At 34.8% G+C, this 24,681-nt stretch overlaps 2 protein-coding genes and 1 long non-coding RNA gene across 4 annotated transcripts; 2 read left to right on the forward strand and 1 right to left on the reverse strand.

The window, feature by feature from the left end:
* Window positions 1-1,491: 1,491 nt before the first annotated feature.
* On the forward strand, window positions 1,492-5,119 carry LOC120215041 (tobamovirus multiplication protein 1-like). The gene is made up of 9 exons (XM_039212834.1): window positions 1,492-1,767; window positions 3,980-4,070; window positions 4,155-4,207; window positions 4,291-4,383; window positions 4,483-4,544; window positions 4,632-4,714; window positions 4,803-4,848; window positions 4,927-4,987; window positions 5,096-5,119. The coding sequence occupies exons 1-9, from the start codon at window positions 1,606-1,608 to the stop codon at window positions 5,117-5,119; spliced, it is 675 nt and encodes a 224-aa protein (XP_039068765.1). The 5' UTR covers window positions 1,492-1,605.
* A 407-nt stretch (window positions 5,120-5,526) lies between these two features.
* LOC120214940 (calmodulin-binding transcription activator 2-like) lies at window positions 5,527-12,587 on the reverse strand. 2 transcript variants are annotated; one of them, XM_039212742.1, is made up of 11 exons: window positions 12,446-12,584; window positions 11,429-11,548; window positions 11,015-11,130; window positions 10,792-10,880; window positions 10,130-10,172; window positions 9,390-9,558; window positions 8,524-9,290; window positions 7,506-8,194; window positions 6,717-7,257; window positions 5,961-6,284; window positions 5,527-5,701 (listed from the first exon to the last, which is right to left on the reverse strand). In XM_039212742.1, exons 1-11 carry the CDS (start codon window positions 12,483-12,485, stop codon window positions 5,588-5,590), a joined length of 3,012 nt encoding a protein of 1,003 aa, XP_039068673.1. In that variant the 5' UTR covers window positions 12,486-12,584; the 3' UTR covers window positions 5,527-5,587. The 2 variants fall into 2 exon arrangements, with proteins under 2 accessions (XP_039068673.1, XP_039068672.1); XM_039212741.1 differs by having other exon boundaries at window positions 8,524-9,558; window positions 12,446-12,587.
* LOC120214953 lies at window positions 6,253-23,327 on the forward strand. Its single transcript, XR_005524913.1, has 3 exons — window positions 6,253-6,380; window positions 16,619-16,625; window positions 23,314-23,327. It is a non-coding gene; the product is annotated as an uncharacterized LOC120214953 (long non-coding RNA).
* Window positions 23,328-24,681: the final 1,354 nt, after the last annotated feature.

Genomic DNA, 24,681 nt, shown 5'->3' on the forward strand with positions numbered 1-24,681 from the left:
AAGCACTCTCAATATAATTGGGGAAAAAAATAAAGTAGACACATAATCGAAAATAGGGCAATTTTATGTGAATAAATTTTATTATTTTTTTTATTAAAGGGTACATCATTCAAATGATTCCTCAACTATAAGTCATTATTTTATTGAGTCTCTGACCATATAGATTGTTGGTTTGTTAAGTCTTTAACTATTAAAAGTTATAAAATGATCATAAACTACTCATATATTCCAAACTCTTCCTTTTTCATTAAGAAATTGATGGTCGTTTGATCTGGATATTAACATGTTGATTGAGATATGATAAAATTATATTTTGATAATATCTACTGGCATCGTCGTTGCTTTCAAGCATTGACTCGATGTTATAATGTTTCAAGCACTAGCTTGACAACATAATATAAACGAAGAGTTAATCTACAAAATACAACTTAAATCGTTAGGATCAAATTTTATCATATCACACTCAATAGCACTCAATAGGTTGACGTCCAGCTCAGACAACCTCCAATTTTTTAACAAAATGGATGAGTTTGGGGCATATAAATAGTTACATGATCATTTTGTAACTTTTAATAGTTGGAGAACTCAACAAAGTAACATAATATAATCGGAAGATCATTTTATAAATTTTAATAATAATGAAATTCAACAAAACAATACCCTAAAATCGAATATCATTTAAATACTTGACCTTCTATTAAAATAATATCCCAATAATATTATTGATTAAAATAATATTTTTTTAAAAACGTACTTATCTAACAACACCTTTTAAAAAATATGTTTTAGAAGAAGCGTTTTTGTTTACATGGTACATTATTCAAACGATTTCTTCAATGTTAACGTTATTTATGATTAAAATAATAACGTGATACATATTATGTGTTTAAAGTAATAATATAATATATATTACGTCACATCATTTTAGATACATAAGAATTATTATATCAGTGATATATATTGTACCTTTTAACTATTAAGGCGGATGATTAGTCTCAGTTAATATCTGATCGAAATAGTCTTAATCATTTGACAACAATTAATGCTAATACATTTCTATAGACGCCTTGCTCGAATATGAAATTTCAAGATATAACAACAACCCTTAACCGCCTAGGTCACCTCGTTCATACCATATAGATATTTTTAAAAGATGACATTTGGGTAAATACGCGATTGAAACCGATGGTTTTGACTCTACATTCCGGAGGTTCTTATGGCTGTAAGTTTCACCTTTTGGCCATGGCTGGCTGCCATTGTCCAGTGAGTCAAAGAAGGAAGAAAGAAATTAACCCGAAGCTTCTCAGCAAGATGTTACATAAAAAGCCAAGACAAGTCGGAAAACATCAATAACTGGTTAGCTTTCACCATCGATTTCATCACAGTTTGTAATTTGTCGCCATTACCAAAGCCAAAGCATTGTACCTTCCGAAAATCAACGAATATGCCACCAACTATCCTACATTATTTCTCTCCACGCCTCCCCACATTTTCTCGTCGATCTCTCTTTCTTTTGTATGAACTTTGCCCTATGGGTTATTTCCTCGATCTTTTCATTGGGTTTTTTTTTTTTGTCATTTGATTTCATTGTTTGCAGGGGTTCAAATGGTGAGAGTAAAGGGTTTTGTTTTAACTGAGGAAATATTGTTGAATGGTGGAGGAATGATGTTTGATTGGTGGGATGAGATTGATGAATATGAGGGATGGCAGAGATTCATTTTCTCTTTGTTATCAGCTTCCTATGCTTTTGTTTCCATTGTTGCCCTGGTAATTTCTTACTTTGCTGCAGTTTTCTTGTTTAATTTGTGATAAATAACTGGAATTGGAGAGAAACAATGTGATCCAAGATGAAATTTTTAACTGCATGCATGCATGCATGTAATGGTATATAAGCTTGAACTTTTTACTGCAATTTCTTTTCACGATCAAACCAGGATTCTCTTTCTGTGGCTCCTTGATTGTTTGATGTAAATAGTGCTTTGCATTTACTAGTTATTATTGAAATTATAATTATATTTTTAGGGTAAAATACAACTTTTTAGGACAATTTTACTTTGGTCACTGAGTTTAAGTTACATATGATTCACTAAAGTTTTAATTTGTTTTCCACTAGTTACGTTTAAGAAAAGGGTTAACCTAATATGCTAAAGTCTCATTACCAATATAAAATTTTAAGGTTCCAAATTAGCAACCATCAGATCGTTAATCAGTTTTATTAGTGGAAAGACTTTGTTTGGTAGAAGATTAACATTATTCAGTTTCAAGTTGTTTTAATGGTTCACAATACCAAATATTTTTTTTAATTTAGCCTTTATTGTCGATTAGGACTTGATAAGATTGGAAGATTTATTGACGGGTTTGAACTAAAGGAAAGAAAGAGAAGAAGAACAAGAGTGTTTCATTGTATTTATCTTAAAATTTTATTTGTGTCTATCTCGTAAAAAAATTTATGTTATATATATATATCCTCTAAAAAATATTTCTAAATCTACTACTGAGTGTACTTTATCCTTTATTTTTATTGGTGACTCATTATTTGGATACCCATTTTTATGTTGCTTCAAGAATATATACCCTCTAAAAAATATTTCTGAATCCACGACTGAGTGTATTTTATCCTTTATTTTTATTGATGACTCGTCATTTGGATACCCATTTTTATGTTGCTTCAAGAATGCACAGTGCAGTACCATGAACAAGTTTTGCCACTAACTTTCCTTTAGGTAACAAGTGCTTAGGTGCTCTTCTTCAAGAAGTTTGATACAGATATGCGTTCGACATGTTTATACTCAAAGTTGTTTCATGTATTTGTAGTATACTTTTAGATATTTTAATGAAAATGAAATAATTCGAGTAATATAGGCTGAAATCATACCTTTATTTCAGAGCAATCGACACATGTTTCAGAAGACTAAAGTAAACAGCTGGCCGGTTCCTTCTATTAAGTAAATAAACTGGAAGAGGGGTTCAAGAACTCCAAGGGACTGTAGTGTTAGTCTTATATTATTCTTTGCTATCCTAATCTCATGGATTGCTGTCATGCTTGGGTCTATAATATGACTAGGCTTGGTAATTTGACGAGTTTTGATCCAACACAATTTAATTGGATCGAGATTTTTTATATTAAAAGTAAATGGATTTGATTTGAATTAAGTTTTATAAAGGATGATTAGGTTCGAATTTAGAGTGAAAAATCTCTGATTCGACCCAAAATGGTAATATAGTTTTTTTTTTATATTTATTCGAGGAAATTGCTATCAGGCTCGTGGCTGGGGCGGCGCAAACTGCACGACCACGCAGGGCCCCAAAAAATAGGGCCCAAAAAAGTATATATATAGTGGCGTTTTTCCAATAAACGCCGCTATAGATGGACCTATTACGACGTTTTTTCAAAAAAAAAACGCCACTATTATTGCGGCTTTATTGATAAAACGCCATTATAGATGGATCTATCGCGGCGTTTGTCAGGAAAACGCCACTATTGTTGCCCCGAAATCGAAAATATCTAAAAAATAGAGGCCATTTTTTAAGAATTTATACAGGGCCCCTGAAAACACTGCCACGGCCCTAATTGCTATAATACATTCTCTCTATTTTTTTCAACTAAAGCTTATTTTACCAAATAAAAATAATAAGAATATTTTATATATTCGTATAAGTCAAGTAGGGCCGAATGCATATTTTTACTCTAAAATTTGATTCGGATTAGACACCCCTAAATCTAGATCGGATCGAATGTAAAGAGAGTATGCTTCTCGAGTCTGGTCGAATTTGCTAGAAACTCAACCCGACCCGTTGCTAGCCTAACCGTATGCAAATTCGACCCAACCCGTTGCTAGCCTAACTGTATGACAGTGAGGTTCATGCGAATCCCGAAAATGCTATGTTCGATCAACTTTTCATGTTTTCTGTCCTAATTAACGAGTGCACGACATACGACTAATGCCTTCGAATGACATTAATGCTTCCATTTTTTTAGGTACAGCTGTGTCGTATTCACTTGAGAGTGCCAGAGTTTGGGTGGACAACACAAAAAGTTTTCCACTTGATGAACTTCATTGTGAATGGATGTAAGGGTTGTGTGTTTCCTGCATAGCTATGACGAAAGCCGTTTTATAACTTGTGCTAACAGATTTTGTGATGCATTTCAACAGTGAGGGCCGTTCTGTTCGGTTCCTACAAGAGCGTGTTTCTCGTTCAATCGAAGGTACGGATCGTTGTCTAGAGTTGATGTGCCACGCCAGTACTGTGTTACTTATAGTGAGAGTATTTGGTTCATCCATGGTACAGGCACTTGAAACGGTGCTTCTGGATCTTCCCGGTCTTCTGTTTTTCTCGACATATGCATTGCTGGTCCTTTTCTGGCCTGAGATATATCACCAGGTAGACAATCATCCCTTTTTACAAAGTCCTACGTAAGTAATCGACGTCGCTTTACGAATTGATGCTTGTGGGATCGTTCTTTTTCATTTTATTGTCTAGGAAAGAAGCCTTCCTGTTAACAAACTACAGCCGGCGTACTACAGCATCAACGGACTTATATATACTTGGCTCAGGTAAAAGGAGCAATGTTATCACCCATCAGCTATTAACTACACCTAAAATTCATCAAAGTTGCCTAATTGTGTCCTCTTCAACCAGGCATGCCTATGGATTTCGGTACGATTAAGTAAGAGCCAGCTTACAGTGGAAATTAGTAAACTCTTTGTTTCTGGTCTGAACAGTCCATTTATGAAGTTAACAAATGAATAGCTTCATAGGAATTGATGAACATATCTGGTATTTTCTTCTTGTTTTCGCAGTCATGATGTTCTTTGCTGCATTGGGGTTCATGATATATGGTGGGAGGTAAGAATAGATATCAACTCCAACCAATTTTTGGTTCCGTTCCTTGTCTATTTACTTCTCAAACTTCTGTGCCGGTAGGTTCTTCATGTTGAGACGGTTCCCTATCGAATCGAGAGGCCGTCAGAAGAAACTGTTAGAGGTATGTTTGCAGTTTTCCTCTTACAATGGTGCTTTCGACTGTTTTTTCTTTCTTTTAGTAGCATGCAAAAAAAGTTAGCAATATAACAATGCCTTATTTCTGTTCCAGGTTGGCTTTGTGACAGCAATATAAAATTGCCTCCAAAACGCGGACCGGAACAGGACCACCAAATAAGGTGAAGAGCTGAATGCATTTGTATTTGTACCTGCAACTCCAAAATATTATTTGCCCCGGAAAAACGTGAGCACTTCAGTCATGATCACTGCTCCAATCTTGTTCATGATCATTTACTTAGTTTGATAAACGAACATAAAACAAACAAATACCGAACTATCCATGAGCACCATGTACGCTTAATCTATAGTCTAACTTCCTGTTACACAGATAAATCGTATGAAATCTGACTGGATTTTTCCAAGCTTCCTCTTTATTGAGTTAGGTCAAGTGCATCAAGTCACCTAAACCGAGCAGAGTATTAAATTATACATCAGAACCTAAAAGAGTTGGATGTTATATTTATAGACAGCATGAAATTAGAGACCTTCCAAAATGCTGCAATGGACTTGTCGGTCTATGTACAAGGTTGGACGTTTCGGTAGGTTATTCAAATGCAAAAGACATGAAAGTGTCGTCAGCCAAAAGAGAGTCGACATCAAGAAGGTCTTCATCACAACCAGCCACTTCTTCTGTACTGTTCAGAACCATGTTGCAAGCCTGTAGAAGAGTATCTCAAAACAATTCAGTCATCTCTACACATTTTCACAATCAAAACACGGAGGTCTCTGAATAGTCAAACAAAAGGTTGTCCAGAATCCACTGGTTGAAGCAAAACAGAAAACGACAGAAACAAGGCAAGTTCAAGGTGCAAAGAAGGATCTTCAGATTGACTCATTAATATGGCTGTCTAACTTCATCAAGCTTACTGAATTGCCAACTTTACTTAGAAATTTATGTCGAATGAAATAGCATATACCTTGTTTTCTTGAATCCCTTGAACCAATGTCAGCAGCCTACGATATTGGCCTCGTCCTTCTGGATTCTGAGCCATGGACTTCACCCTAGTAAGTGCCTTCTGCAGCCTTTCTTCAGTTTGTTTTCTTCCTTCCTTCAGAAAATCATAATCGTCCTCTTCATGGGGCATGCACTGTGGAGCATGTTCTTTGATAATTGCATCCCGTCGAAATCCTCGCAAACCACTCCCTTTACGTCTCCACCGTAAAATAACTTTCTCCAGAATTCCCACCGACCAGGTGATCGTTCTATACTGTTTCCGCACCTGGTGTCCTCTAACATGGGCCTTCAAACCATAAAATTATACATCAATAAATCAACTTTTCATGAGGTAAATAATAGATCAACTGATTCTGCAACTTAAGTGTTAAATTTCACATTTGTTGTAAAAGATTAGAGCACTTTCCAGTTTTGATAAGTACATGCTATAAACAAATGAAGAAGGTTAGGGCACAGGAGCCAACAGAAATCAAATGGTCAAAACCCCCAAATAAGAAAAACAATATCGCACATGGAAAAAATGTCCATGAAAACATCAGTATGTCAAAAAGAGATCACTTGAGGTTTCCAGACATTGGATGACCTATCCTTCACTTTAAGGCAACCCGCATAGAGACAACCAGATTATGACATAACCCCTTCCCAGAGGAAAAATAACAAGAGAAGAAAAAGGGAAAATATAAACAAAGATACCAACAAAGTAAAAGCAGCAATGAACCTGAATTTTGACTATTCTTTGCCGGATTAACAAGAATTCTTTTCTTTTCTTCCAACCACGGAACTTTTTCTGGATTTGTGTTGCAGCATCATAAACTACCCCATCACTTTGCAATGGCCTGCATGCCTTAGTCGTTAGAAGTGAAATGGCATGTTCATTAGACACACCATCACCAGACTTGCACAACTGTTTCCACTGGAAGGATTGCATCCTGAACATTTGATATATACGATCAGCAGCTTGTGTGGCATTACATACAGCAGTAATTGAGTCCTTCAATGACATGTCTTGCACATCACTATCATTCAGAGAAGTTGCTATTCGATCTGAAACTGTCTGTACAGCTTCCTTTCGATCATTCATTGTTAGAGAAGAAAGGTGACTGGTCAAGGAAGATTCCGCAAGGAAACCCGAGATTCCTTTGTATCCATTACCAGAAGCCAAGTCAGCAGGAGTTCTGCCCAAAGGAAATTCTGGAGATGGATCCGTAAGTGTTCCAGCATCTGCTCCCAGGGAGACTAGTACTGCAACTGTTTGCTCTCTGAGTTTTGAAAAATAAAAATAGTCGAATACAAAAAAAAACAATATAAGTTCAGCTTCTAACATGAGATTTAATTTTATCATAAGCCAATAAACTAATGTAACAAAACATGAGATGTTATCAAATGATTTCATAACCAAATAGTACATAATCAGATTACCGTCGATTCAGTCAGAATTATCGGAATATAAATTGAAGGCTCTAAGCCAGCATATAAAACAAACAAGAGTAAGTTTGGGGGTCCTTGCCTGCCACAAAAAGCAGCCCAGTGAAGTGCAGTCCATCCATTCGCATCACGAAAATTTATGCTCACTCCAGCAGTAACGGTAGGGTTTATTGCCCAATCATAACCAAGTGCGGCTGCTAAGTGTAGCACACCTTGCCCCTTCTCGTCCAATATACTCGGCCCTTTACCATCTTCCGTTATTTTGTGAAGTAGCCATGAGTACAACTTCTCTTTCATCAATTTCTGAAGGACGCACTCCTTTTCTTTATATTCAGACAAATATTGGTTGGATGAGCGGTCTATAATCTGGTGGCATTCCTCTCCCTCTTTCATTGATATGAGTTTAGTAATTAACTCCCGTTTCTCCATAACATTATCAAAATGATGATTCGGAGGACCGAAAGATTTCAGAGAAAGTAGCATCTCAAATCGTAACAGTGTTTCTCTTGAAGCAACGCCATAGATATCAAAAACATTTATGTTTTTAGTGAACCCAGCTCGGTAGTCAAACTCTCTGACTTCACTACAAGCTAACCTGTTGGAACATGTGACATAAAATGGGACTTGTCCAACATTATGAGGTGGAGCATGAGAAGAAAGAATGCCATCAGCAATAACCACAGCTGGAACCTCCACTTCCCCAAACATACATGACCAGTTATATTTTGACACTTCCTCTTGACTCTTCAAAAATGTTCCAATAATCAACACCTGTTTCATGATACAGTAAATGAGAAGGGAAAATCCCATTTTTCTAACTTGGCATCTCTCAAAAGTAATTGAAAACTGAATAGACATCTAAAGGGGGAAGGGCAGTTGCATGACCTTGAAAAAACTTACAGCATCGAGGACAATGTCAGTAACATATATTGCATTAATAAGATAAAAGTAAAAATGCACAATAAAACATGACAGTTATCTATTTTTCAGTGAGAAAGCAGGAGAGAGAAAAGGCCAAATGAATAAGCAAGTATTGATTAAATCTTCAAACTTTCCAGTTGCTCAGAAACTTAAGTTCAGATGCACAAAAGCTTTGATACCTCAGTTTCTAGGTCTATGTAAGCCCACTTAGGTGAAAAATCAACTATGCTAAAAAGTTGCTCTTGGGAGAGAGAGGGGCTCAAAGAGGCATCATCCAATACATTTCCACAGTCAACAGTGCTCCAGGCAAAACCAGACGAGGACTGCATCTGCAGATCATCTACTTCTCCAAGTTCTTTAGTAGCCCATCGTGAAAAACTATCAACTTTCTTTAAGCTTTCTTCTCCATGAAGTAATGGTTTTTTCAGAGAGAACACATAGTTGTCATTTCCATTCAAATATATATCATTCTCAGGATATGTTTTTGTGACGGAGTTACTATCAGCATCGGTATGCTGCATTTGAAGGGTTTTGTGCGCAGGCAGCTCATTTAGAACATCATGACTGGTAAATTCCTCAAAAGCATTCTGTAAATGAAAATCATGAGTCTTTTGCTCAAATGACCTAGTATCATATGGCAATTCAAAATTTGACAACGGATCCGTAGGCCAATTGGGAAACTCTAGGGGATTTCCAAACTCCTTGTACACACTCTCAACGGCTAATAACTTTCCTTCCATCATGTTTTCTTGTTGCAGGCTGATGCTCATAGTATTAGAGTGACAGGAAGTCATTGAAACATTAGAAGATGCAGCAGCAGCATATGCAGGCATATGTTGCTCCAAGCCTTGTTCCCTAGATGGAAAATAAAGAGCTCTTTGAGATTCAGTCAAGCAAGTGCCATATTTAATATCTCCAGGTCTATCTCCAGGAATTGATGACCAACCTTCATAATCATATTGCAAGAGTTTCAAGTTCCCATCAAACTCAAATGCAAAATCAGCAAAGCATGAATTTGAATGAAAAAAAAAGAACCAAAAAATACCAGAATCGGCATCTTCACATAAGGATGTTAAAGTGCTGGTAGGGCTTGCTGAATCTGCATTTCCGAAAGGGGCTTTTGTATGACTAACAGAATAGCTAGAAGTTGAAGGACTGCTTGTTTGAGAATTTGATACATCACTGGTCTCTCTTATGCCTCCAATCGTCCTACCCTGAACAAATTGAAGACAATAGGGGTCTGAACTCTGAAGTAAGAGAAACTTTAACACATGAAATTAACCATTCAATAGTTGAAATCAAACTACTAAAGAATTAATAGAAATAGTTCAAAAGTTAAAATTAAAATCATTCATTTCTGACCACTCAATCAATCAATGTTGATACTTATGAAGGCAATAGTAAGTTGGAATTTTAATCCAGAGAACAATACAACAAGAAACAACATATAACTACCAAGTTCAACCCCAACTCCACCACCCTCACAAACATTCCCCCCATCCCCGCCTCTCCTTAAATCAGTCCAACCGTGGTTCTTATTAATGAAGCATGAATTGAAGGGCACAAAGAAACTAGTCAACTGTCAACCTGAGTCCTGATCTGTGCTGAGTAAGGATGTACCAAATAATTTTCTTCCTTCATTTCTTATCTAAAGTTGTTGGTAAAGAACGGTGGATATAGAGACTGTATGCTACAACACAATAAATCTTGCAAACAATCAATCATCTAGCCTTTCTAAAAATTAAAGGGAAAAACTTGGGGATTTTAAATAGAAGTGAGCAGTACCTTGACTTCCAAGTAGTGCACAAAAACTATATGCATCAAATCCCTACAACATTAACAAAATCATTCAAAACAAAATGAACAAAGGTTATAGACAAGAAATTGAGTATATAATTCATAAATGTTTCACCAAAAAGAACAGATTCCTATAGAATCCAATATCCATAGGCTCACAGAACTCATAGCATTGTTACATTGTTTGCAAATGAAGTATTGGATACAAAATTCATTCCTAAAAATGCTTAAATTTTTTTACAAGTCTATGTAAAGAGAAGATGATGTACTCATTGTAGCAGAAACTCTAAAGAAAATGGATCATGCCATAACTATTACACTGCACAAATTCCTACAGTTACCAACCAATAGAGGCTTATTAAGAAGCTAACATGTATTACATTTACATGGTCCGCAAGGCGAAACCATAAAACAAATTTTAACACTTTTATCTGGGATACTACTTCATGCCATCATAGCTGGGATGCTTAAAGTACCTTAACATTCTGGCATTAGCACACAGTTTTAGAATAGAATATAAAAATAATCAACCAGAATAAAGAAACACAACAAATAGAGCAAAATGTGATATGACATAGGGATGTAGAACATCCTGGGATGCCTATAACTAATTGCAAAAACAAAAAGGATATATAAAAATCAATCCATACTGTTCAAGCATCCAATAGCTGCGCCTTTGAAAGCTTTCATTCTCTTCTCCATGGGCGTAGTAGCAGTGCAACACATCAATGCTTCCAACCTATAAATTGCTTTAAAGAAGTTACTCTTACGAAAATTTTCCAATTCAGGAGTATGAGCCACTGAATAAATTCTGAATCAGGAAAATTATCATCCAGACAAGAAAACTTCATTCTCTATAGATGCATTACTTACCTTAAGCTTCTCATGAGCTTCCTTCACAGTTTTTCCATCTTTTTTCTTCCTCCAATTATGTCCATCCTTCCTAAAGTATCTTAAAACCTTTCGATCAAAAAGAAAAAGTGAACCACCTGGCAGGTTTAAAATTCATGTCAATCTATTTGGAGTTCTAATCAATCACAATTTAATCAAATTATCTTTCACAGTCATAAGATCAATTTGCATGTTTTGCTTAGAGCATTTTTGTTCAGCTTAATGGTTGAACTAAGCAAAGTTTTTCAGGAATGTAACTTGTAACAACAGAATAAGATTAATCTACTTCCAAAACAATTATTTCTGTAGCTTTTATCAATTGCTTGACAATCATAATATAGCTATGTCGTTGCCATAAATTTTATCCAGCTCTAAAATGGTTTTTAACATTCTTACCTGAGGGTCTGGTTGGAGGCTCTGATGAAAGAAGAAACTTCTGATAATTACGAAGAATTTCACAGATTTCAGCAGGTCGTAACCATCTATGCTGGGCTTCCACTAATATCTGTTCAATATCTGCAATCAGGAAACAGAATATAATTAACAGAATACATACACAAGAAAACATAAGAGAATTGAGAAATAAAACCCTGAATCTAGCAACAACAAACAAAGCTTCATTCATGCTATCATTCAATAGCATTCTTGACCCATATTTCTCTCAAAAAAATTGACTGATAACGAATGAAAAGAATTATATAACTCAAACCATGCACCAATTCCACGTAGTACGTAAACATAAATTATTATTTTCATTCTCTGTTTCCAGAATTTTCAGTACCTTGAAAGGAAGATAAAATTGCAAATTGTCCACGACACATAAACCTTCTGCTTTTCATAATCTAGGGAGGAAACTTAACTGTCTGCTTTTATAGCAGATTATCAAGCATCAAAATGCAATTCCAATTGGTGTATACCTATCAGAAATGATTACCATGGACACATTATTGTATTCACTAAGCCTATTTGATAGAGTTATTTAGTATTATCTCTTCAATGTCTTTAAAGATTTTATGAAGTGACCTTACTTCAGAACAACTTCATGGCTAGGGAAAACACTTCCCAGTCCTCTCTGCAAGCAGAAGAAAGCTAAAACCACTGGTCATTCCGCCATTGGACAATTAAACCTCAATTCACGGGATATCCAGATAAATTGAGTTACTAAATGCTATCAATTTATAAATTCGTCCCACGCACCCTCAATTATAGAATCAAACTATGTACCTCGGACCTAACTATATTTTCTAAAACGGAAACCGCCAAGGATAAATTTAAAAAAAAAAACAGAGATCATTAACGGAACCACACGCAAATTCAAATGAAAAAACAAGTTAAAAGTGTACGCGAATCTAAACAAAGAATATACATCAAATTAGAAAACCACTGGTGAAAAAGACTTGACGGAAAACTGACCTAATCGGGGAGCCAAACTAAACGAGGCTCGATCCGCCATTGAGAAGAAGAAAAAAGGCAGATCGATTTGAAATTGTGTGATTTTGGAGATGAGCAAAGTATACACGAAAGCTGCTGAGATGTTATGATATTTTTCCTTCGTTTTGACTGTTATTAATTTATCTTTCCGGGGTCTTGTTTTCTCCTGTGTGAAAGCCGAAACACCCAGGAAAGTTCAGGTCGTTGAATAGTGGCAAGTTAGAATTAACCAATTCATGAGCGACACCTGCGGCGGGTTCAAATTCTTGGTGGCGGATCTGAAACGTTTACCGCTTTCGGTCTTATATTATATAGTATATATTTTTTAAGCTTTCAAATTTTTAAAAAATCGGAACTCAAAACTCAAAGTACTTCAAAAAAAAAAAACGTATAGTTGAGTCGCGGTACTAGCAATCAAATTTTCTCATTTAAATAGCACTTCAATTGTTTTTTTTATAAAAATTAGTTGATCTTATTCCCATATGTAATAAGGTAAGGAAGATAAAATAGTAGGCTGTCCCGAACGTCAGATTGAGAACAGCTTCCGTAGGAGATCTCCAATTATAAATTATACACCGTGAGACTCGATCCCACGATCACAATTGTTTTTCTTAAATGATTGATAATATGGTTAGTTTATTTTAATTTTCATAAGATCGTTTTGTAATTTTCTTACTGGCATGGAAGTTGTGTTTTACATTTGCTTAAGGTGATGTAGTATTACATGGCTGTCTTGTTTTATTTTTTTCTCTCAATTAATCTAGGTAATTATAAAATAATATATATTTATAAGATTTTCAGTCATTTAATTTCTTACACTCAAATACTCCTGCATAGTTGTGTGCAAACTCAAAATCTCTATATAACAATCATCCCTTAATAATTAAAATCGCTTAATTCAGATTTGTCTCGTTTTTATTTTACTTTAAAAGGTGATTGTCTTGCCTTAATGGTGATGTAGTGGTAGGGTTGAAATATATACTTTTTTTATTATTGAAATCATTTTATTTAATAAGTTTAATATATTTTATAAATAATAATATTTTATCTGAATTATTTAAAGAAATATAACATTCTTTATCATTATTGATATCACTTTTTGAATTAAAAAAAAACCTTGATTGAGATGGGATAAGGATGGTATGTCTTAAGGGTAAATTACATGTTTAATATCTAAACTATTATTTTGTTTTGTTTTGGTACTTAAAGATTAATTTTTTTGAAAAATTGTATATAATGTTTAATTTAGGTTTCAGTTTGATACCAACTATTAAAAAAATAACAGAAATCTTAATGTGATATTTTTTTATTTTTTCAATGATGATATGAAATTACCTTATGGTAATATGCTAATATCACCATTAATTTTTTAACGATAAAGTACCAAATGAAACCTAAATTAAAGTTAAGCATGATTTTAAAGAAAAAAATGGGTCCATTTTGTTTTGAATCGTACAAAACTTTTAAATGTTTAAAAAGGATTGTTTGTAATCTTTAAATTTATAAACTATAAATCGTACAAACGCTAATGTTTGGATCCAATTTTATTTAAGGTCTTTCTTAATTTTGAAACTAAAAAAATAAGTCTCAACTTTATATTTAAAAAATATTTATTAAATTATTTTTAATGTTAAAATTAAATATATTAAACTCTTAATTTTTTATGAGATAATTATAAGATAATATTTATTCAAAAAAATTAATCTATTGACAACACTCATACATCTTGTGAACATCACTACCAGAATTAAGAATTCTTATAAATATTATTATTGTCGTAACCGGTTTTCGTCCGGGCACGAAATATTAAATTTAACGGGAAAATTGATGTGAATAAATAATTTTGAAAATAAATAATTTGGGAGTCGCCATCGGCCTTTTGGGTCAGGTAGGTCGAATACCTAAAAATTATTTTTTAAAAGAGTTTTAAAAAAACACTAATAAAAAATGAATTGATCTGCGTTTTATAACCAAAAATTCGTTCTTTTTAATAAAAAGGGATTCGTGGTCGGTTACATTTAGGGAAGGATTAGCACCCCTACAACGCCCAAAATTGGTACTTTTTAATTATAAATTGTCTCTTATTATTAAAATTTAAAAATTCAAAAATATATTTAATTTATAATCTTATTATTTCAAAATAATATAAAAAATATTTATTTATTTAAAAATATCAGAAAAGAACTTCTAGGTGCCTTAAGACAGCTCTTTTCTTTGATATTGATAAATTTTAAATAATATTGTTTAATTTTTTTAATTTTAAAATATCAGAATAGGACATCCAGTTGTATTAAGACTGTCCTTTTCTTCGATATTAAAAATAAATATTAAAATAATTTATTTAAAATATATATTTTTTTATTATATAACAACATTTAAATATATAAACAAGTAAAAATACAATTCTAACTATATATTTAAAAGCAATAATAAAAAAATACTTAAAATAAATGACTAAAATATAGTGAAATTAAAATTGAAAAACCTAATTCATAATTAATCAGAATTGCAGGGATTAAACATGCTATTTTCTTATTTAATAATTTAGTGACTAAAATAAAATTATCTAAAATTCGGATATTATAATAAAATAAATTAAAAATATAAACTAAGGATTAAAATATTATTTATTAAAATTGAGGGATTAAATCTGTTATTTATCCTAAATATATTATTTTAATAAAAAAGGACTAAAATAAATAAAATTAAAATTTCAAGATCAAATTAAAAGTATTATAAATTCGATTTAGTGACTAAAATGTAAAGTTTACAAGTTTAGATGGCTGCGGAAATGATTTAACTATTCTTTGATTACACGAATAGCCCTCCCCAAAACGACGTCGTTTGGGAAGGGCTATTTAATGCCCAAGACAGCCGGCCATTCGGGCCATCTCTTTCATTTTTCAATTTTCATTCTCTCTCTAACTGAGAGAGAATGAACAAAGCTCTCCCCTCTCTCTAGCTTCCCTCACCGGAGGGAAGCCGGTCACCGGACGGCAACCGTCTGCCGCCGTGACCGTCACCGCCGACCACCGCATCCGGTGGCCGAAAAATTTTATTTTTATACTATTGGATAGATCAGACCGTCCTAAGGACGGTCCCGGTGTTCTCTTCCCTTAAAAAGCTCTGAATCGGAGCGAATCTACAAAAATACCTTCGGCGTTTCGAAGGTTCTGGCGAGATCCGGTGGCGGTTGGGGTTCTCCGATGACAGTAAGTTTCTCTTCTTTCTTTTTCTTTTCTTTCTTTTCTGTTTCTTTGTATCTCTCTCTCTCTGTCTTTTTCTTTTTTCTCTTTTCTTTCTTGCAGATGGGGTGATGGCTTTATAGCCATCACCGGTGTTCGTCTCAGACCGGTCCGAAGAATGCCCTTTGGTGAGTCACCGGACTCCCAGTGGTGACTCACCATTTGGGGAAGACGTGTGCGGCTACGGCCGGCCTTCTGGACTCTTTGGTAGACGTGGTGGAGGCTGGAACGTTGGTGTGGCGGTGAAGTCTTCTGGAAGCAGCAGCGGCGGCGGTGGGACGTGTCCCTAGGGTATTGATACCCTAGGGTTTCCTCTGGCAAACTGTGGACCGTTGGATCAAACCAGATCCAACGGCTGGAATTGAAGATGGCGGCTGAGGAATTAGAAAACCCTAATCTGTTAGGGTTTGTTCGTTGGTTTGGGCCATCAAGTTTGTAATTGGGTTTCCATTTGGGCTTGTAATTTTAAATAATATATTAATAATAATAATAATAATAATAATAATAATAATATGAGTAAAAAAAATTAGTATCTTCAGCTGCCCCTCTTTGCTCATTCTTGTGTTAACAAGAATAGGGCAAAGATGAAAAGATAATAAAATTTTTTTCATTTGGCTTCACTTGATCATAATGAAGATATTGAATAAATTCTTCTCTCTCCCCAGATGAGTTCTTCTCATTATGAACTTTCTGCTGGGGATGATGATGACCTCTTTTTTTCTGTGATAGAGTCATTCAAAAGGTTGAATAAGCTTTTGATGAGTTCTTCTCATTATGAACTTTCTCTTCTTTCTTCAGATGAGTTCTTCTCATTATGAATTTCTCTGAAAAAGCTGCTTCATTAAGTGATGGATTTGAGCAAAAGATTGAACAAATTCTTCTCATTGTGAATTTCTTCTTCCTTCTTCAGATGACGAGTTCTTCTCATTATGAACTCTCCCTGGCAATGTTGATCCATCAAATGATGAATTCAAACAAAAAGTTGAACAAGTTCTTCTCATTATGAACTTCTTCTTCTTTCTTCAGATGAGTTCTTCTCATTATGAACTCGAACTGGAAAAGCTGATCCATCAAGTGATGGGTTTGAGCAAAAGGTTGAACAAATTCTTCTCATTGTGAATTTCTTCTTCCTTCTTCAGATGACGAGTTCTTCTCATTATGAACTCTCCCTGGCAATGTTGATCCATCAAATGATGAATTCAAACAAAAAGTTGAACAAGTTCTTCTCATTATGAACTTCTTCTTCTTTCTTCAGATGAGTTCTTCTCATTATGAACTCGAACTGGAAAAGCTGATCCATCAAGTGATGGGTTTGAGCAAAAGGCTGAACAAATTCTTCTCATTATGAATTTCTTCTTCCTTCTTCAGATGAGTTCTTCTCATTATGAACTTTCTCTGGAAAAATAATCCATCAATTGATGAATTCAGGTAAAAGGTTGAACAAATTCTTCTCATTATGAACTTCTTCTTCCTTCTTCAGATGACGAGTTCTTCTCATTATGAACTCTTCCTGGCAATGTTGATCCATCAAATGATGAATTCAAACCAAAAGATTGAACAAGTTCTTCTTATTATGAACTTCTTCTTCCTTCTTCAGATAAGTTCTTCTCATTATGAACTTTCTCTGGAAAGGCTGATCCATCAATTGATGAATTCAGGTAAAAGGTTGAACAAATTCTTCTCATTATGAACTTCTTCTTCCTTCTTCAGATGAGTTCTTCTCATTATGAACTTTCTCTGGAAAAATAATCCATCCAGTGGATTCGAAATCTTTGCTAAAATCTTTGAAATTTCTGTTTAAAAATTCAACATGAATAAAATGAATGAAAATGCACCTATTTTTGTAAACACCTAAAATATGATGCATGAATGTTGAGTTATTCTTCATTTGACTTCAAAATGGTGAACTCGGTTTTCCTCCACTTCATCATTTATTTGCAGGGTTTCCCTTGGATATCAGTGTAGCAACTTATGCTATCAAGCTTGCATTTCTGAAGAACCATCTGATCAACTTGTATCGTGGTGTCTTCTTTGCTTCATTTAAGTCTCAAAAGAAATGTTTCATTTGTGGAACTCTTGCTATAGTCAGAATTATGACCTTGATGCCCCATTTTGTCTTGGATAAAATCAGCTTTCTTTGTCGGGACTTATGTAGAAATCCAATAAAGCTTTCATATTTGAAAAGAGAATTTATTATCTTTAAAAAGAGAATCTATCATCTTTGAAGAGAGAATCTATCATCTTTGAAGAGTGTAGATGTAGATATGCCAAACTCAGCAGAGATTAAATAGAAGAACAATGTCTGTTCTGATTTGACTCTTGAAACATATCACAAGGAGGATTTATCCTAATTCATTTCATGTCTCCATATCTAATTGGATATCGAACAAAGTAACTTGGACCATATCATGTCGAGATGCTTAACAACAACCTGTCGTTCATCCTTAGTTAGCTCCACTAGTTTCTTGTTGTTAAAATTTCAGTTTCCCTTCTGTGGAAAGAAATCTTCATCATATCTCGCTTCTAAGCTTGGTTGGAGAAGACAGACTTCATCTTGGATCAATAAATGGAAATACCATATGGTTACAACATTGGTTCAGCATCATAATCACTGGTTTATAAAACGTTTGACAACACATTCATCCTGTTGTAGCTTCTACTCAGATGTTCGTAAAACATTTGACAACACATTCATCCTTTACTGTGGCTTCTGCCCGGATTTCTGGTCAATGATGCTTTTGTATGATGTCACAAGACCACTTGAGAACAAAACTCAGTGGGAATACAAATGAGATATTGGTATGGCCAAAAAGTTGCTCAAATCCACAAGATATGCTAGTATCGAATTGAATAAGAGATACCAACTGATCTTGATATCATCTCGGGCAAGGGCAAGTGTGATACTGATCATGTTTTCTTCTGTAATGAGCATTGTAGAAAGTAGAAACACTTCAGCTATAGGATCCATGTACGGAAGGGAGTTCATGGAATTCTTGCTGTTGAGGATGAAATGCACATGATAAAACCAAAATAGATGAAAACTCAGTTCACCCTGGCTGAATATGATAACCCCAGTAATAACGGGAATAACATTAATATAAGTGAGTCGAGTCTCCCTTTTCAATGTCATCAAGTAAGCAAAAATTGATGTGAAAAACAGCTTCATAACCTCAACAGTATGATTGAAACTAACTGTCAGGAATCTCAAAAAGCTATTTTCAATCATCACCAACACACATAATGCAAAATTCAAAGCTGAGATATTGAGGAACTGAACCCTGGATCAAATAGTCTGCATGGGGACCATCTTTATTCATGCAACCATGATGTATCTTAACAAAGAACACACTGTCATGTGATACATGGTTTAATAAGATTGGGTATTTGAAACCATACTTGCTGAGTAGATATTGGTTCAACGACAGGACCCTAATGCAACTGCCTGATGAACGAAGCAATTATGTGTAGTTAGCTCGACTGCCACTGTTTTACCATTTTCATTCTTTATATATTTCTGTCTCATTGGAAATTATTTGCTCAAGTCAATGATCTTTAACACATGATGGTGTGGGCCTTCGGCATGCCCCAGTATTTTGCTGATATAAACGTTCAAAATACATCAACATTTCTGATTCTAATTGAAAAGGGCTTTCAGCATGCCCCAGCATTGGCTTCTTGTTAATCTGAGCCTTCAAAATGCCCCACATGGATATGTCTGAAGGAACCTTTAAAATGCCTCAACATTGGCTGATACAGATGCTAAAAGTATGCTCAACAATACTTCTTGTTGAGATGAGCCTCCAAGATGCCCCAATATTCTATTTCTGGTTGAAAATGGGCCTTCAAGATATCTCTCTAGATCTGTTTGATTCACTCTCAATGTCTATTTGACTGAAATGTTATGATCCCCACAAGGTTCAATTTTGACAATGCACTGTTGTAGGTACTTGTGGCTTTATTCGTGCCCCAAATCTATTTATCTTGAATACTCTCATTCTGGCGTCACTAAACAGCAGTGTTGTCCGGTAACTGGAAGAATTCTCTTGATATTGTCACAAACTTAAGAAGTATTCAATCATTCTGACAGAAACATCTGAGATATATGTCTTCTGAATGAGGTGACCATTTTCTGTATCTGGAGGGATTTAGTCAGACAGAGTAGTAAAAATAGCTTGGTAATCCGTTCCAGGCTGACACAGTGGCTTATCATCTTTCAGTGAAGGCCATCTCTGAAATATACTTTTCTGTGGGAGAGAAACCAATTTATGCAAACAGTAATCTGATGCAATGGCAAGACTACATATACAATGGTACAAGCTCATCAAAAATCCACACCCATGCAACATGTTGATCCTGATAACAACTCATCTGATTATGAAGCGATCTTTCAGGATGATTTCACAGATATTGATAGTTCTTCTGATATCGAGGAAATCATGAATTCTGATTCTGATGAGGAGAGTAAACTGTTATACTTGACAAAAATGGGATTCTCAGAGGTTGAGGCTTCAATAACCATGGAGAGATGTGGTTCAGATTCATCAATTGCAGAATTGACAGATTTTATATGTGCTGATCAAATGGCTAAGGTTACTGATGCACTTCTTATGGTAGAAGATAGGAAGCCATTATGCAATGATCTCAATTACAAGCAAAGGCGAAACTTGGGCTATGATTTGTGGAAAAGGAAGAAGCAGAGGAAGCTTGAAAAGAAGCTTCTTAATGAAGATGATCATGCAGTTCATCTTTCAATTCCAATGATCGGTTCTGGGGTTCCTATCGAATCAGATCAGATAACTCAAAGAACACTTCCAGAAGATGCTATTGGGTCTCCTTATTTCTACTATGACCAAATTCATCTTTAAAATCTAATGATTGGTTTTTTTGGGGTTCATACCAAACCAGATCAGATAACTTAAAGAACACTTTCAGAAGATGCTATTGAGTCTTCTTATTTCTCCTATGAGCAAATTCATCTTTCAAATCCAATGATTGGTTTTTGGGGTTCATACCAAACCAGATCAGATAACTCAAAGAACACTTCCAGAAGATGCTATGAGCACATGGCACTTGCTCCAGTTAATGTTTGGACTGGAATATCATAGTACTTATTCGATGTAGAGCCATAATTTGTAGATTCGAAGCATTTTCATGCTACTACACTGAAAAGGGCTATATTCATAATTCTGCTAATTGAGAACAGATTTTCTCTTATTCTGCTTCCTCCATATGCTGATGCTTTTCCATTGAGAAAGAAATGATGGCCTTCCTGGGATCCAAGAACAAAGTTGAACTGTTTATAAACATGTACATGAAGTGCCAAATTGACAGAAAGGATCTGTAAGGCTCTTGAAGCTTATGACAATGAGCCACCTTCGAGTGTCCAGAAGTATGTTCTTGATGAGTGCTGAAAATGGAATCTGGTATGGGTTGAAAAGAATAAAATTGTTCCACTTGAATCTGATGAGGTGGAAATGCTTCTAGGTTTCCCTAAAAACCATACACAAGGATCTGTATAGAGACATGTTCCATGGTGGTATCAATGTCCTGTCTTTTTTCTCTGGGATTAGTGCTGCAAAGATCGCCTTCTACTGTCTTGGCATACTTTTGAAAACAGATGTGCAAGAACTGAATGATGATCGGTTGGAGCAATTGATGAGTAGTTTTGTCGAATTCGACCTTGTTGTAAGTGGCATCCAGCGTAACAACCTTACTGGAAGAAATAAACATCATTATGATGGGCTTGAAGATTTTTGTTGGTGCATTTACTTGCAATGATTGCTACAACAAACTGTCTCTTCTGCTGCTTCAATATATCCCACTCTTTTCGAATTATGGAACGGTTTAGTTGACAGTAAAATTTGTCATCTTCAACTTTTGGAGTCCTGTAACCAATGTTACCCTATATAAAAGGCCTATAAGGGTAGATTTTGTTCCAATGTCTTATTCTGTGCCATAAGTCCTCAAATTCAAATTCAGCAATCTTCTGAAGGACATAATGAATATCATCTTGACAAAGAAAATGATCAGCATAGAAGAAGTAGCAATAATGTATCAAGACTTGAGCCAGCATCACGGTATAACCAGAGTGCAGGTAGTGACTTGTTCATGGCTTTATGATGTAATCTTCTAGAGAACATGAATTGATGGTTGGGGAAAATAATCTTTCTGGTGATGCTTATCGCCCTCAGTATGAGATAAACGATAATCTTTCTTGATGAATTGCTAATGTTATAGGAGAGTGTCACAAGTTCAATTCTCCAGACTTTCTGGCTTCTTGGACCACTTGCCTTCAAAAATGTGAAGCGCTTCATTCTTCTGGCTTCGTTCATTCTTTTTCTACAACAGATGTAGAATAAGCAACAATTGCTTTAAGGATCTTCCTCATTTGAGATTGTACTGTTTGAAAATGTTTTTTCTCCTTTCTTTATTGAAGAATGAAAGAATTTTGCAAAGTATTACCCCTTTCAGGTTCACAATATAATCGAATCATAAACAATGAGTTTAACGAATATCAAATAAATCAACTACACTTTTAAATCATTCAAAAATCATAGTCCTATGGCAAGTGTCAAAATTATTGACTGATTTGAGGTGTAGGTTGATTTTGGTAAAGTAGGTTCTTTCAAGTTGGTTCAGTATGTTGCTTCGGGCTTCCACTAACTTGAAGAAATGGTTGTTATGCTCACCTTGTAGAGATGCTTCTCGTTTCCAGACTCTCAGGAACGTTTTTGAGATGTGTGGTGCTTCATTAAGAGCTTAAGATCGTCTCTTATGTCGTTGTTGCACCATTCAATATTCGAGCCGCCTTTTCAGGTTTTCAACTCGAATCCTCCTTTGGTTTCAAAGATATTTTATTAAAAAATTATATCTTGAACCCTCCTTTTATCATTTTTCATATCATGCATTAAAGATTTTAAAAACCAATTTTTGCAAATAAAAATCAATCTTGAGAGGCGGAATGAATTCTGAAGATATTCTCTTTTACTTAGAAATCCATGTACGATTAAAATGGACTTTTCAGGTACGTAACGTAGGCCATGGCTTATGGTTATGAAAAAAAGGGATAAAAAGGCCCAAATAAGTGTTTAAGGGTCATCAAACCAAGGATCAATTCATTCTGATGCCATCAATCTTGTTTGACTTGGATCTGCCTTGCTGGGGAATTTTCCATCAACTGGATCCCTCTAGACTGCCAAATTTTGGATTCATTTCCATTTTCTCATATCTCCAGCATTTCTTGCTCTTCTTGTTTGTATTTGATCAACCTTGTAACTTGAGGCTCAATAAATCACCCATCTTGATTCAATTTTCCTTTTTCTTTTTTTTCCTTTTTTTTCTTCTTTCTTTGCTGGATGAGTATAATACTTCAATTGCTTTGAGCACCTCCTTTTCCTTTTGCATTTTGGAGGTTTTCCATTATTCTTGATTAGATTGATCTTCAAGCACTCTGTATTTGACATACTTTGTAGTTCAAAACTTTCATGACTTCATGGAAACTTGTCTTCGTAATAAAACTGTATTGACAATCTTTATTCTTATGAGCCAATATCCTTTACCTTGCCCCCCAATGTAGAGGGTGATCCTTGGTTAGGGTTGAATTAGAAGAAAAATTATTCAGGCTCAAATGGGGACAACAAAGGATATATATATATATATATATATATATATATATATTAAAGGATAAATGAAACAATGCCGTTCATCATCTTATACACAGAAACCTTTGTAAAAAGAGGTATCCACAGGGGGATGAATATTCAAGATTAACTTTATTTACATGAAAAAAATGTAATTAATGCATGATATATTTATTTCAATCAATCACTTTCCCCTTCTTTTTTGAGTATGCCCTAATCACTCGAAATTATCATCAATGAGTTGGTCCATGATGCCTCATCTCGTCTCTTCTTGCAGTAAAATTCACGAATAGTTGAAAGTTTGGTTCTTTTGAGGTCTTTTGGTTTATGATGGTTTTGTATTTGGAAGGACAAATGTGTGACTTATAAAGTCATGTATATGGTGGAAGGTAGTATCATCAATTAATCGACTCTACCCGAGAAGGTAAACATCTAGAGTTTGTGTCTCAAAAACAGGTAGAGACATTTCTTCAGAGTCTCAGATAAATGTAGTGTCAGGATTTGGTTTTGGTAAAGGTCGAGTAATTGGTGTTGGATGGGATATGGAAGATATAATTTTATCACTTGCCAATAGATCTATAACTCTTGCAAATTTAAAAGAATATTTAATCTACTTGATACTCAATAATCTCAAGATTAAAACTTGATTCTTTGCTCATAACCATAAAAGCAACACAATTTATTTTTTTGCACAAAAGGCAGAGAAAGAAACAAAAAAACAAGTTCAAACAAGATGCTGAAAATAGAAAAGTACTATAGTGGTAGATAACACTTCCACTTATTTATTTATCATGACTCATCACTCCTCTATTATTGGGTATGTACTTGGCCCAGGATTTTTATCCTTATTTGCTCCCCATTTCTTGATCATTTCTTGTGTCAAGACTCCCTTATCGACGAGCGTCTCTGTTTCCTTTAACAGTGACCAACAATTCCCTGTTGAATGTCTAGATACTCCCAAGTGAAAATTACAGAAGCTATTTTGATCATAGCAATGAGCATAAGGCCTTGGTGACACCTTCACCAATCTTGGTGTAATGTATTGAACTTTAACAAAATGAGGGTACAGGTCTGAGATAGATTCTTGAAACACCTTTAGAGTTTTTCTTGCTCGCGAGGCTATCACTTTCTTTGATCGTTCTGAACGAATGAATGCTCTCATGTTATTGAGGGGGTTCTGAATGCTCATTTCAGCTATAACTGGGGTAGTATTAACCAGACTCCTTAAGTTTCCCCTTGCCTTACTGGTTTTCGGAAAATCTGATATAGGTATCTGAGGTGTCTTCTGGGTTATATCTGCCTCATTCTTTCTTAGACCTATAGGCCAATCTCG

This window comes from Hibiscus syriacus, unplaced genomic scaffold (assembly GCF_006381635.1).
Source record: "Hibiscus syriacus cultivar Baekdansim isolate YM2019G1 unplaced genomic scaffold, ASM638163v2 tig00110109_pilon, whole genome shotgun sequence".
Classification (NCBI taxonomy): Eukaryota; Viridiplantae; Streptophyta; class Magnoliopsida; order Malvales; family Malvaceae; genus Hibiscus; species Hibiscus syriacus.

What these genes read in the sequence shown, in the direction of transcription:
- LOC120215041 (XM_039212834.1), top strand. Translation starts at nt 1,606, where the DNA reads ATGGTGAGAGTAAAGGGTTTTGTTTTAACTGAGGAAATATTGTTGAAT. An exon ending in GGCCTGAGATATATCACCAG is followed by an intron (nt 4,384 to 4,482) that starts GTAGACAATCAT and finishes TTTATTGTCTAG; the next exon opens with GAAAGAAGCCTTCCTGTTAA. An exon ending in AGCATCAACGGACTTATATA is followed by an intron (nt 4,545 to 4,631) that starts TACTTGGCTCAG and finishes TAATTGTGTCCT; the next exon opens with CTTCAACCAGGCATGCCTAT.
- LOC120214940 (XM_039212741.1), bottom strand. Translation starts at nt 12,485, where the DNA reads ATGGCGGATCGAGCCTCGTTTAGTTTGGCTCCCCGATTAG. An exon ending in TGGGCTGCTTTTTGTGGCAG is followed by an intron (nt 7,258 to 7,505) that starts GCAAGGACCCCC and finishes TTCAAAACTCAG; the next exon opens with AGAGCAAACAGTTGCAGTAC. An exon ending in AAGGGATTCAAGAAAACAAG is followed by an intron (nt 5,702 to 5,960) that starts GTATATGCTATT and finishes ACTCTTCTACAG; the next exon opens with GCTTGCAACATGGTTCTGAA.